Below are 13,124 nucleotides of genomic sequence, written 5' to 3'. Positions count from 1 at the left end.
GATTCCCGCCACACTCGTGGGGAAGCGGGATGGAATTCCTGGCTCGTGGCTGCAGCCTGGCCCCGTCCTAAACTGCTGTACCTGGGAGTGAACCAACAGACGGCAGATTTCTGCCTCCGCCTTCCTTGCTCCAGTTTTTCCTACCTTCGCTCTCTGTAACGAAGCGTCCCCTGGATAAACCATCAACGCTGTAGGGAGGAAGAGCTCCAAGGCCCACGATGAGGGAGGAAAGACAGCTAGACTCTGTGGCAGCCCATGCTGAGGTGCAGACGAACCTGCCACCAGCAGCCCTTACCAGAGTGCACGCCAGTTCAAGTCCCAGCTGCTCCAATCTACCTCCCTGCTGATGTGCCAGGAGATCAGCACGCCTGGGTTCGCGCCGCCCCTGTGGGAGACCAGGATAGAGTTCCCGGCTCCCGGCTCCCGGCTGCAGCCTGGCCCAACCTCAGCCATTGTGGCCATTTGGATAGAAGGTAGCACTCCCTCCACCCCACTCTGTCACTCTACCTTTCAAATAAAGCTTTTAAAAGAAAGAGGAGGAGCTGGCTCTGTGGTACAGCAGGTAAAGCTGTCGCCTGCAGTCCCACATCCCAACTGCTCCCCTTCCAATCCAGCTCCCTGCTATGGCCTGGGAAAGCAGTGGAAGATGGCCCAAGTCCTTGGGTCCCTGCACCCACATGGGAGACTGAGCAGAAGCTCCTGGCTTCAGTTCGACGCAGTTCCAGCCACTGTGGCCTTTTGGGGAGTGAACCAGCAGACGGAAGATCTCTGTGTCCCCACCCCTCCCCTCTGTAATGCTGCTTTTCAAATAAATACATAAATAAAAAAAGAGTAGAGGACTTCAGCCTGTTGTGCACAGTGATCCAAACTACCGCCAAGGCTTTGGAGCAGGCAGCTCAGCTCTGCGTCACTCGTGAGCAGTGACAGTACGCACAAGCAGGTGGCTGTCGCTCCGGAGCAGGCTGACGTGTGGGAGGCTGGACGAGCAGCACGCCTCAGCCTCCGTGTCGTCATCCCCTAGGACAGGGAAGGACTTCCACACCAACGGGGTCCTTCGACATGCCCAGCTCCCACAGCGCCTTGCCGATTCGGGCTAGCCCTATTTTTTCACAGGTAGGAAAATGTTCTGTTTCTTATGTCAACCAGGAGACGGCAATGTCTCTTCCTTTCAGATCCCCAGTCCTGTAACAACTCAATGTCTAAGTAAGATTCAGGCACAGAGGCTCAGAAGGCCCAGGGCTGAATGCTCAGATACAGTTTACCCCTCATTGTTCAATTAACAAGAACTTCAAAGCAGAACTTGGAACAATTGTTTTTAATCCAGGAAACATGACCCGAGGAGGCCACTAACGGGCAGGGAAACAACAATGCACAGGAGGACAGGCGGCTAGGCCCACAGCTTGCACCAAATGCCCACTTTTAGGCTAAAAAAGTTAAAAAAAAAAAAAAAGAAAGAAAACACACTTCAACCCAGTTATCTGATGCGTACATACATATACCAGAAAAAGAACCATGTGTGCGTACAAGGGTGAGCGTGCAGTAACGTCGCTCCACAGCAGGCAGAAACGGAATGGCTGGAAGGGCCACGGCTTCATGGTCTCACAATTGACTAATATTGACAAATATTGACAAATATTTCAGAATGAAAAAATTAGAAGAATGTGATCACTGGGCCGGCACCATGCTATAGGTTAAGCTTCCGCCTGCAGCACTGGCATCCCATATGGGAGCCAGCTCAATGCCGGCTGCTCCACTTCCTATCCAGCTCCCCACCATGGCCTGGGAAAGCAGCAGAAGTTGGCCCCCAAGTCCTTGGGTTCCTGCACACACATGGGAGATCTGAAAGAAGCTCCTGGCTTCAGATGAGCCCAGCTCCGGCCATTGCAGCCATTTGGGGAGTGAACCAGTGGATGGAAGACCCCTCTCTCTGTCTCTCCTTCTTTCTGTCTGTACCTCTATCTCTCAAATAAATAAGTAAATCTTTAAAAAAATGTGATTAACCCAAACATTTTTTTAAGATTTATTTACTTATTTGAAAGTCATAGAGGGAGAGAGACCTTCCATCTGCTGGTTCACTCCCCAGATGGCCACAACAGCCAGAGCTGGGCCAGGCAGGAGCCAGGAGCCTTATCAGGGTCTCTCATTCGGGTGCAGGAGCCCAAGCACTCAGGCCATCTTCCACTGCTTTTTCCCGGCCACTGACAGGAGCTGGGTTTCAGTGGAGCAGCTGGGATGTGAACTGGCATCCATATGGGGTCCAGTAGTATAAGTGGCAGCTTTACCAGCTAGGACACAACACTAGCCCCAGCACGAGTTCTTGAGAGAATGAAGTTTCAAAAGATATATAGTACGGGGGCCAGCGCCGTGGCTCACTAGGTTAACCCTCCGCCTGCGGCGCCGGCATCCCATATGGGCACTGGGTTCTAGTTCCGGTTGGGGCACCGGATTCTGTCCCAGTTGCCCCTCTTCTAGTCCAGCTCTATGCTGTGGCCCAGGAAGGCAGTGGAGGATGGCACAGGTGCTTGGGCCCCTGCACCCGCGTGGGGGACCAGGAGGAAACACCTGGCTCCTGGCTTCGGTTCTGGCCATGGCAGCTATTTGGGGGGTGAACCAACAGAAGGAAGACCTTTCTCTCTGTCTCTCTCTCTCACTCTTTATAACCCTACCTGTCAAATGAAAAAAAAAAAAAAAAAAGATATATAGTATGGATGGTCCCATTTACAAGAAGTTTAAGAACATGCAAAATAATGCTACATACTTGTGAATACCTTCAAACAATATTTAATAAAAATACAAAAAGAAAGATAAAAATAAAAATACAAATAGGAAACATAAATACCAAATGAGGGGTACCTTGGGGCCCCTGGGGAGGAATGGAAAGGCCAGGAAAGGACCCACAAGTTCTCCACCGGGGACAGAAATGCATGCACACGCCGCAGGGGCCTGGAGGAGGGCCTGGGGCTGGGGACTTCGTCTTCATTCTCCGTAAGCAATCACTGACTACCTACCTCCGCGGGTTTTAAGTGGACAGAACTGAAAACAAAACCATTAGGAAAACACAATGCAACAATTTTTCATGAAACAAAGAAGGAAGAGCAAGCCAGAATAAACACTTTACTGGGGCTGGAACTAAAGATCCCAGAGCTGGCACCGTGGCACAGAGGGTGAACTTGCCACCTGCAACGCTGGACCAGTCTGAGTCCCACCATTTCCGAACCAGCTCCCTGCTAATGCGCCTGGGAGAGCAGTGGACGAGGGTCCAGGTGCTGTGCCCCCACCACCCACGTGGGAGACCTGGATGGAGCTCCTGGCTCCAGCCTGGCCAGCCCTGGCTGTTGCGGCTATCTAGGTAGTGAACCAGCAGATGGAAGATCAACCTCTCTCTCTGTCTTAACTTTTCTGCTAATTCTGCCATCCAAATGAATAAATACTTAAAAAACAAACAAACAAACAAAAAAAAAACAAAAAAACCTGCCTATGGGATACAGCCAGGCGAAGGAAAGCCTTTCTTTCCAAAGCAACAACCCAAGGAGACCCCTGCAAGCCGCTGCCCTCGCACACGTGTGTGCGTGCGTGTGCGAGGCGGCTGTGCAGCCCCACATTCCTGCTGCACGCTCCTGTCACCCTCGTCCCCTCACAGCTGATTCCAGCTGCTGTGGCTGCTCGCACGGCCGAACTGGGAGTGGAAGGCGCGAGTCGCCGGCGGGAGCAGGGAGACCTCTGACTGGAGCTGCAGCACGCCGAGGCTCCTCCCCAGCACGGCCGGGCCGCTGCTTTGCATTTTGCTCCAAGAATTCAGCTGAACTGCTCACTGTGGCAAACCATCCGCACCCTGAACGCCTTTCAGAGCTCCACTGGGCCTCCCTCGGCCTCCAGGGCCCTGAGCCCTGAGCACAGCCTTTCTGGGTGACTAGCTGGCCTCACCATTTCCTCCGACAACTGCTGAAGAGCGACCTCCAGGCACCCCGGCCCCACCCAGCCAATCAGATGCTCTGCAGTTCAGTGGCGCTAGATACCAGGCTGCAGCCATGGTGGGATGGGCATGCGTAGCCATGTTCACTCTGCAGGGGCTACAGCAGAGAAAGCCAGAATCAGAGACGGCGAAGACGCCAGTGAGAGACGGGGTCTGTGTGCCGACCACCAGGAGTTCCCAGCTCAGATCCCTCCTGAGGCTGGAGTACTCCCAGCACTGGAAACTCTGTGTGTGTGTGTGTGTGTGTGTTTTAAAGGTTTATTTGAAAGACAGAGTTAGGGAGAGAGGGAGAGACAGACAGACTCTTCCATCTGCTGGTTCACTACCCAAATGGCTGCCATAGCTGTGGCCGGGCCAGGCCAGCCAGGAGCCTGGAACTCCATCCAAGCCCTTGGCCGTCTTCTGCTGCTCTCCCAGGTGTGTCAGCAAGGACCTGGATGGGAAGTGGAGCAGCCGGGACTTGAACTGGCACTCACATGGGGCTCTGTATATTTACTATTTCTTACACTAGGTGAATCACGTTATTTGTTGTAATCCAACGGTCCCCAAAATACATGTGTGGTAGCTTTCACATTTCTATCCCAGAGAGTACGAAGCCGTAGCTTCATGAAATTCACAAGTTAAAAAAAAATCCAGAGAGTAGAGGAGAAGGACACAACTGGGAAGAGGAGGATGGGGGAGAAGGGGTGCGCTGTGGGGGAATGGGCGTCCAGTTCCGGAGAACCCAGTACTTCCACGCGCTAGGCGCCCAGGGACCAGGAGAAGAGACCGGTCACTCTCAGGCCTTGCTCACGATAAGACAGCCCGATGCACAACGACAGCTCGGGACGGGAGGCTGCACCACCCCAAGTACACACACAGTACCCCGAGTACTCAGCCCAGCACCCAGACTTCCACAGAGAATGCTGAGCTGGGTGAGAACACGAGAGTGGGAAACACCCTCCAGGTGTTAAAACGCATACACGGCAGGCAGCAGCCAGACAGACGCTCCTACTGACTACCCAACGGAACCAAGGAACGGTTTCTGGAGGCTGGACTTCTGTCAGCTAAACCACACCACCTCCAACAGCGTGGTTAAAGCAACGTGACTTCAAGCAGTTATGATCTCAGAGATTACATCTTAGAACAAATAAGCAAGTAAGAATTTATAGTATTAAACAGATTATCCTATTCTACAATTATTCTGTAATTTCAGGAGCTCAAAGACATCAGAAATATTTTACATTGAGTGCTGAAAGACAAGTAATCGGGGCCAGCACTGTGTGTAGAAGGGGAAACCGCCACCGGCGACGCCGGCATCCAACATGGGCGCTGCTCCACTTCTGATCCAGCTCCCTGCTAATGGTCTGGGAAAGCAGCAAAATACGGTCCAAGAGCTCGGGCCCCTGCACCCACACAGGAGATCCAGAGGAAGCTCCTGGCTCCTGGCTTCTGTCTGGCCCTGCCCTGGCCATTGCAGCCATGTGTGGAGTGATCCAGGCGATGGAAGATCTGTGTGTGTGTGTGTTTGTGTGTCCCTCTCTGTAACTCTGACTATTAAACAAATAAATTTTAGAAATCTTAAAAGACAAATAATCTTGTAATAGTTTCTAAAAAAAAAAAACAACCACAAGCAAACAAAAAATTCTGAGATATGAACACAGATAGTGCTCCTGAAGGGTTAGAATTGCTATCATACCCCTAGGACTAAATCCAGAGGAAATAACACTGACCGTGGAGGGGAGAAAAAACACATAAAATATCCTCAACAGTGTAACAAAAGCAAACCAAATATCCAGTAATAACAGAAATATTCTACTACTGTCAAAAAGTACTTGATAAAATATAACAATTTAGCCACTGAAAAGAATAAAGACAATAATAATAACAGGAATAAATGTTTAAGTTAAATTGAAAAAAGGCTATAAAATTTTGTATATATTCTAATCAGAGTAGCACACCCAAAAGCGTATTTCATAAAACTTAAAATATATGGAAAAATGCCAAAGGGGAAAACAATACCATCCACTAATGCTGACAAGATAACAACCTTTCTTGGCCTTTTCTCCTCCTAAGTGAAGGAAAGAGAACCAGAACTTACTTCGTCAGAAGCAGATCGAAGACACTGGACAGCAGCCTGCTTCTTCATCTCCTCCAGGGTCAGGTCGGAGCACTTCCGCTTGCTCTTTCCCCATTTCCTGTAGGCTCCCTTCTCCCAGCCCAGGAAGGTGTCACTCTCCTACAACAAGATTGCACAGGTCGAACGCTCAGCACGAAGTCCCAGGGCAGAACCTGCTGCTCTCCTCCTCACACACGCGCCCCTCCCAAGCACCCCCGTGCACGGCATGGCGCACACCACCAGGAGACCGCAGCACACTGCCCACCCACACTGCAGAAGAACTCGTCTGGCTGCTGCCCGTTACCTAAGGTGCTAGCCAGGGACCAGCTCAGACATTTGTACGCGCATAAAAACTGAATTTCAGTATAAATTCTAAGTTATACCCATTCAATGTCTTCTCTTCAGTAATGAGTATCCAGGTCTTAACATTGTTACAGTTAAATGGTTCAAGCCCTACTGTTTTTGTAGGGAAACATAAAATATTTTGAAAGGACATTATTTTTCCCCAATTATGTATGTGCACAGTAAAAATCTGAAGGAAATTCAAAATACAAGGCAAAACACTCACCCATGATCCTACTGCTCAATGAAAATAGCAATTTAATGTGCTTCACTCAGTTTTTTCTCTACACTTTTAAAAACATATGTGAGTGATCGGCGCTGTGGTGTAGTGGGTAAAGCCACAGCCTGAAGTGACAGCATCCCATGTGGGTGCTGGTTCTAGTCCCGGCTGCTCCACTTCCAATCCAGCTCTCCGCTAAGGCCTGGGAAAGCAGTGGAAGATGGCCCAGCTCAGCTCTGGCCATTGCGGCCATTTGGGGAGTGAACCAGCGGATGAAAGACCTCTCTCTCTGCCTCTCAAATAAATAAATAAATCTTAAAAAAAAAAAAATGTGAATTCACACTGTTCAATTTTGTATCTGACCTCACTGTTATATTGTGAACATTACCCCAACATTACTACAAATTCTTTGGCTCTATGATATTCTTTTTTTTTTTTTTTTTTTTGAAGATTGATTTATTTGAAAAAGTTACAGAGAAAGAGGGAGAGACAGAGAGATCTTCTGTTTGCTGGTTCACTTTCCAGATGGCCACAGTGGCCAGAGCTGGTGAGCTCCATCCGGGTCTCTCACATGAGTGGCAGGGACCCAAACCTTTGGGCCATCTTCCACTGCTTTTCCCAGGCCATTGGCAGGCAGCAGGCACTGATTCCGGCCCTATGTTTTTTTTTTTTTTTTTTTTTTTTTGGACAGGCAGAGTGGACAGTGAGAGAGAGAGAGAGAGACAGAGAGAAGGGTCTTCCTTGTCCATTGATTCACCCCCTAATGGCCGCTGCGGCCAGCGCACTGCACTGATCCGAAGCCAGGAGCCAGGTGCTTCTCCTGGTCTACCCATGCGGGTGCAGGGCCCAAGCACCTGGGCCATCCTCCACTGCACTCCCTGGCTACAGCAGAGAGCTAGACAGGAAGAGGAGCGACCGGGACAGAACCGGTGCCCCGACCAGGGCTAGAACCCGGGGTGCCGGCGCCGCAGGCAGAGGATCAGCCTGGTGAGCCGCGGCGCCGGCCCGGCCCTGTGATGGTCTAAGTGCAGATTTACATGGCTGTTTCTCAAGCCAGCTACTTTCTTTTTTTTTTTTTTTTTTAACTTTTATTTAATGAATATAAATTTCCAGTATACAGCTTATGGATTACAATGGCTTCCCCTTCCCATAATTTCCCTCCCACCCGCAACCCTCCCCTCTCCCGCCCCCTCTCCCCTTCCATTCACATCAAGATTCATTTTCAATTCTATTTATATACAGAAGATCAATTTAGTATAAATACTTCAACAGTTTGCACTCACATAGAAACACAAAGTGAAACATACTGTTTGAGTACTAGTTATAGCATTAAATCAAAATGTACAGTACATTAAGGACAGAGATCCCACATCAGGAGCAAGCGCACAGTGGCTCCTGTTGTTGACCCAACAAATTGACACTCTAGTTTATGGCGCCAGTAACCACCCTAGGCTGTCGTCATGAGTTGCCAAGGCTATGGAAGCCTTCCAAGTTCCCCGACTCTGATCATATTTAGACAAGGTCATAAAAGACAGGTTGAGGATAGTAACCAATGATCCTAAGAGTGGCCTTAACCAGGTCTGAACAATTATACAGCATTAAGTGGGGAAGAGGACCATCAGTACACACATGTTTGGAGTAGAGCCATTGGTGGTAGAGTAGAGGTTATGATTACAAAGGAATGAGGCCCAAGTGCACTAGACAGGGTCTAGAACAAAGGACAGAGTCATTATTAGAGGAGCTAAGAAAGGTGCTGTCTAAGCTACAAGTAATTTTTCTGATTGAGAGGCAAATAGAACCTGATAGAAGGGGCTTGATAATAATCTGTTGGGCTTTAGGCCTTGTAAGTTAAGAGGCCCAGACCTATCTATCTCTTCACATGGGGTATATCCTAAGGGAGGTGTGAACCTCCTAGGGGAAGGCACTCTGTTGACTTTCATTACTTGGCTGGCCTGGGAGGAGAGCTGGCCAGGTAAAGGCAGGGGGCATCTCTAACAAGAAATTTACAGTTCTGCCTGCAATGTTGCTGACCCTACTTGGCTGTCCCCTCAACTGCAGTGGTCACTTTGGAAGTTGGGCTGAGTGAAGGGCTTTTCAGCTTGGAGCCAATAGGATCTGTGGCTCTGACCTGGGCATCCTTCGACTCCAGGGCAGGTCCATTTCCAGTGATCCAACTCTTGGCAGAGCTGCCAGGGCTCTTCACAAGCAAGCCAGCTACTTTCTCGTTGCTTTGCTTTGTTTGGTCTCCTAAGCCGTTCATTTGATAAATGATTAAAACCAGTGGAAATAAGGGGGGAAAGGACTAGAAAGGGCAGAAAGAACAAAATTAAGAAGCCACTTAGAACACCTGGCCAATAGCAGGCCCTCAGGAAACAGATATAATGAGTGATGGCCTGAATAAAGGAGAAGAAGCAAAACAGTAGCTTCCAAAAATCTAGGATGATCAAATATGGTACAATTTTTACTTTGATCCAATACATAAAAATTACTTCATCAAAGTGAAAGATCCCTCCCTCGTGAGCATGCATTTTACTTAATTACTTGGTCATGGAGCCAGCATTGTGGCCTACAGGGTTAAGCTGCTGCCTATGAGCCTAGCATCCAATCTGGGCACCAGTTCTAGTCCCGGCTACGCCTCTTCCAATCTAGCTCCCTGCTAACACACATGGAAAAGCAGCGGAAGATGGCCCAAGTGCTTGGGCCCCTGCACCCACATGGGAGGCCTGGAAGAAGTTCCCGAATCCTGGCTTCAGCCTGGCCCAGCCTCGGCTTTGCAGCCATTAGGGGAGGGAACCAGCAGATGGAAGATCTACCTCTGTGTGTCTCTCTCTGTAACTCTTTAAAATAAACCAACAGTCACTGGGGCACGTTTTCGGAGCTCATGAACCTGAGTGGAACCACTGGCACCTCCGGGGGAACGTGCCCTTTCGGAATGAGAGTTACTGACACGCGTCATTCACTGAACACGCTTCCTGGGCGACATTCTTATCCACGCCACCTCCGGAGAGGGAGCAGGCTTGTCCTGTAACAGGAACACAGGCCACAACCCTAACAATGCAGACTCAAAGCTGCTTGAAGGCGAAGAAACACGTCAGTTTCCCACTGTTCAGACCGCAGAAAATCCACTTGTAGAATTACTGAAAACAGGGCTGCTGCGCCCGACTCCGCACTGACTCGTGCAAGCACACCTCCCCAGGAAGCTGGACCACAGCTCAGCACACAACACACCCAACCATCCCAACAAACACGTGTCACACACACAGACACACGGGCCACACAGCTTCAACACGCACCTGGCCATGACCCCGTCATTCTACTTCCGCAAATGTGTCTTAGGGAAACACCTAGCCATAGTGATGCTGATCACACGCGCAGAGAACCAAATGTCAGCACAGAGAACGTGGACAAACCAGTCACAGCCCATCGGGCAACAGGATATTCTAGCCATTAAGAAGAAATTATGAAGGTTATTTATCGTCATGGAAAGCTATACACGATATGTAAAAGTAGTTTACAAAAGAGTGACCTCATTTCTGGCTACACACACCCATAAGTGGACATTAAGTTTGCAGATGGGGCTGGCACTGTGGTGTACCAGGTAAAGCCGCCGCCTGCAGTGCCGGCAACCCATACAGGTGTGTACTTAGACTCCTAGATGCTCCTCTTCCGATCCAGCTCTCTGCTATGGCCTGGGAAAGCAGCAGAAGATGGCCAAGTCCTTGGGCCCCTGCACCCGCATAGGAGACCAAGTCCTGGCTCTTGGCTTTGGATCGGCACAGCTCTGGCTGTTACGGCCATCTGAGGAGTGGACCAGCAGATGGAAGACCTCTCTCTCTGCCTCTGCCTCTCTGTAACCCTGCCTTTCAAATAAATAAATGAATAAAAGAGGCAGGCGTTTGGCCTAGTGATGAAGATGCCAATTAAGACATCCAGAGGAAAGCTCTCTGTCTCTTCCAAGAAAGCAAGCCCCGAGAAGAACGGCTGCTAAGAGGTCACGGAGGAGCCTGTCTCTTGGCCAGCAGGTGCAGGAAGTGTGTGTCCGCCGACACTGGGCCACGCTCCTGTATGTCACAGAAGATTCTGTCTAAATGCAAAGTCCACGACAAAACGCGGAGAGGCCTAGAGCTCTTACCCTGGCACAGGGGACTGGCAGTCCCCATCTCCTGTCTTCCCTGGTTAAGCACGGACACAGATTCACCCATTCATCCAGAAACCACGCAAGTGCAAGTGCCTTCTGATGGCGTCGGACACTCAGCACAGTCTGGCGTGGAGGAAGATGTGAGCGGACGACCACAGGCCCTGGTGCCGTCACACACAGAACACGTCCAGGCCCCGGAACCGTCACACACACACAGAACACGTCCAGGCCCCGGTGCCGTCACACACACACAGAACGCGTCCAGGCCCCGGTGCCGTCACACACACACACACAGAACGCGTCCAGGCCCCGGTGCCGTCACATACACACACACACAGAACGCGTCTAGGCCCCGGTGCCGTCACACACACACACACACAGAACGCGTCCAGGCCCCGGTGCCGTCACACACACACAGAACGCGTCCAGGCCCCGGTGCCGTCACACACACACAGAACGCGTCCAGGCCCCGGTGCCGTCACAAACACACAGAACGCGTCCAGGCCCCGGTGCCGTCACACACACACAGAACGCGTCCAGGCCCCGGTGCCATCACACACACACAGAACGCGTCCAGGCCCCGGAGCCGTCACACACACACACACACACACAGAACGCGTCCAGGCCCCGGTGCCGTCACACACACACAGAACGCGTCCAGGCCCCGGTGCCGTCACAAACACACAGAACGCGTCCAGGCCCCGGTGCCGTCACACACACACAGAACGCGTCCAGGCCCCGGTGCCGTCACACACACACAGAACGCGTCCAGGCCCCAGTGCTGTCACACACACACAGAACGCGTCCAGGCCCCGGTGCCGTCACACACACACAGAACGCGTCCAGGCCCCCGGTGCCATCACACACACACAGAACGCGTCAAGGCCCCGGTGCCGTCACACACACACACACACAAACACACAGAACGCGTCCAGGCCCCGGTGCTGTCACACACACACAGAACGCGTCCAGGCCCCGGTGCCGTCACACACACACAGAACGCGTCCAGGCCCCCGGTGCCGTCACACACACACAGAACGCGTCAAGGCCCCGGTGCCGTCACACACACACACACACACACACACACAGAACGCGTCCAGGCCCCGGTGCCGTCACACACACACAGAACGTGTCCAGGCCCCAGTGCTGCCACACACACACAGAACGCGTCCAGGCCCCGGTGCCATCACACACACACAGAACGCGTCCAGGTCCCGGTGCCGTCACACACACACACAGAACGTGTCCAGGCCCCGATGCCGTCACACACACACAGAACGTGTCCAGGCCCCGGTGCCATCACACACACACAGAACGCGTCCAGGCCCCGGTGCCGTCACACACACACACACACACACACAGAACGCGTCCAGGCCCCGGTGCCGTCACACACACACAGAACGCGTCTAGGCCCCGGTGCTGTCACACACACACACACAGAACGCGTCCAGGCCCCGGTGCTGTCACACACAGAACGCGTCCAGGCCCCGGTGCCGTCACACACACACAGAACCCGTCCAGGCCCCAGTGCCGTCACACACACACAGAACCCGTCCAGGCCCCCGGTGCCGTCACACACAGAACGCGTCCAGGCCCCGGTGCCGTCACACACACACAGAACGCGTCCAGGCCCCGGTGCCGTCACACACACACAGAACGCGTCCAGGCCCCGGTGCCGTCACACACACACAGAACGCGTCCAGGCCCCGGTGCCGTCACACACACACAGAACGCGTCCAGGCCCCGGTGCCGTCACACACACACAGAACGCGTCCAGGCCCCGGTGCCGTCACACACACACAGAACGCGTCCAGGCCCCCAGTGCCGTCACACACACACAGAACGCGTCCAGGCCCCGGTGCCGTCACACACACACAGAACCCGTCCAGGCCCCGGTGCCGTCACACACACACAGAACCCGTCCAGGCCCCGGTGCCGTCACACACACACAGAACCCGTCCAGGCCCCCGGTGCCGTCACACACACACAGAACCCGTCCAGGCCCCGGTGCCGTCACACACACACAGAACGCGTCCAGGCCCCGGTGCCGTCACACACACACAGAACGCGTCCAGGCCCGGTGCCGTCACACACACACACACACACACACAGAACGCGTCCAGGCCCAGGTGCTGTCACACACACACAGAACGCGTCCAGGCCCCGGTGCTGTCACATACAGAACACGTCCAGGCCCCGGTGCTGTCACACACACACAGAACGCGTCCAGGCCCCGGTGCTGTCACATACAGAACGCGTCCAGGCCCCTGGTGCTGTCACATACAGAACGCGTCCAGGCCCCGGTGCCGTCACACACACACAGAACGCGTCCAGGCCCCGGTGCCGTCACATA

At 52.6% G+C, this 13,124-nt stretch overlaps 1 protein-coding gene across 3 annotated transcripts in view; it reads right to left on the bottom strand.

The window, feature by feature from the left end:
• The window catches only part of LOC133775271 (TBC1 domain family member 14), a 213,171-nt gene that overhangs the window by 153,521 nt on the left and 46,526 nt on the right, over nt 1-13,124 (bottom strand). For all 3 annotated transcript variants that reach the window (XM_062213487.1, XM_062213489.1, XM_062213486.1), the window contains one exon: nt 6,054-6,191. In XM_062213487.1, the coding sequence (XP_062069471.1) occupies nt 6,054-6,191 (138 nt within the window). The remainder of the gene's footprint in view (nt 1-6,053; nt 6,192-13,124) is intronic.

The sequence above is a fragment of the Lepus europaeus genome, chromosome 16 (genome assembly GCF_033115175.1).
Source record: "Lepus europaeus isolate LE1 chromosome 16, mLepTim1.pri, whole genome shotgun sequence".
In the NCBI taxonomy this organism is placed as follows: Eukaryota; Metazoa; Chordata; class Mammalia; order Lagomorpha; family Leporidae; genus Lepus; species Lepus europaeus.
Note: the sequence above shows the minus strand (reverse complement) of the source record. Positions and strands in the feature narration are given on the sequence as shown.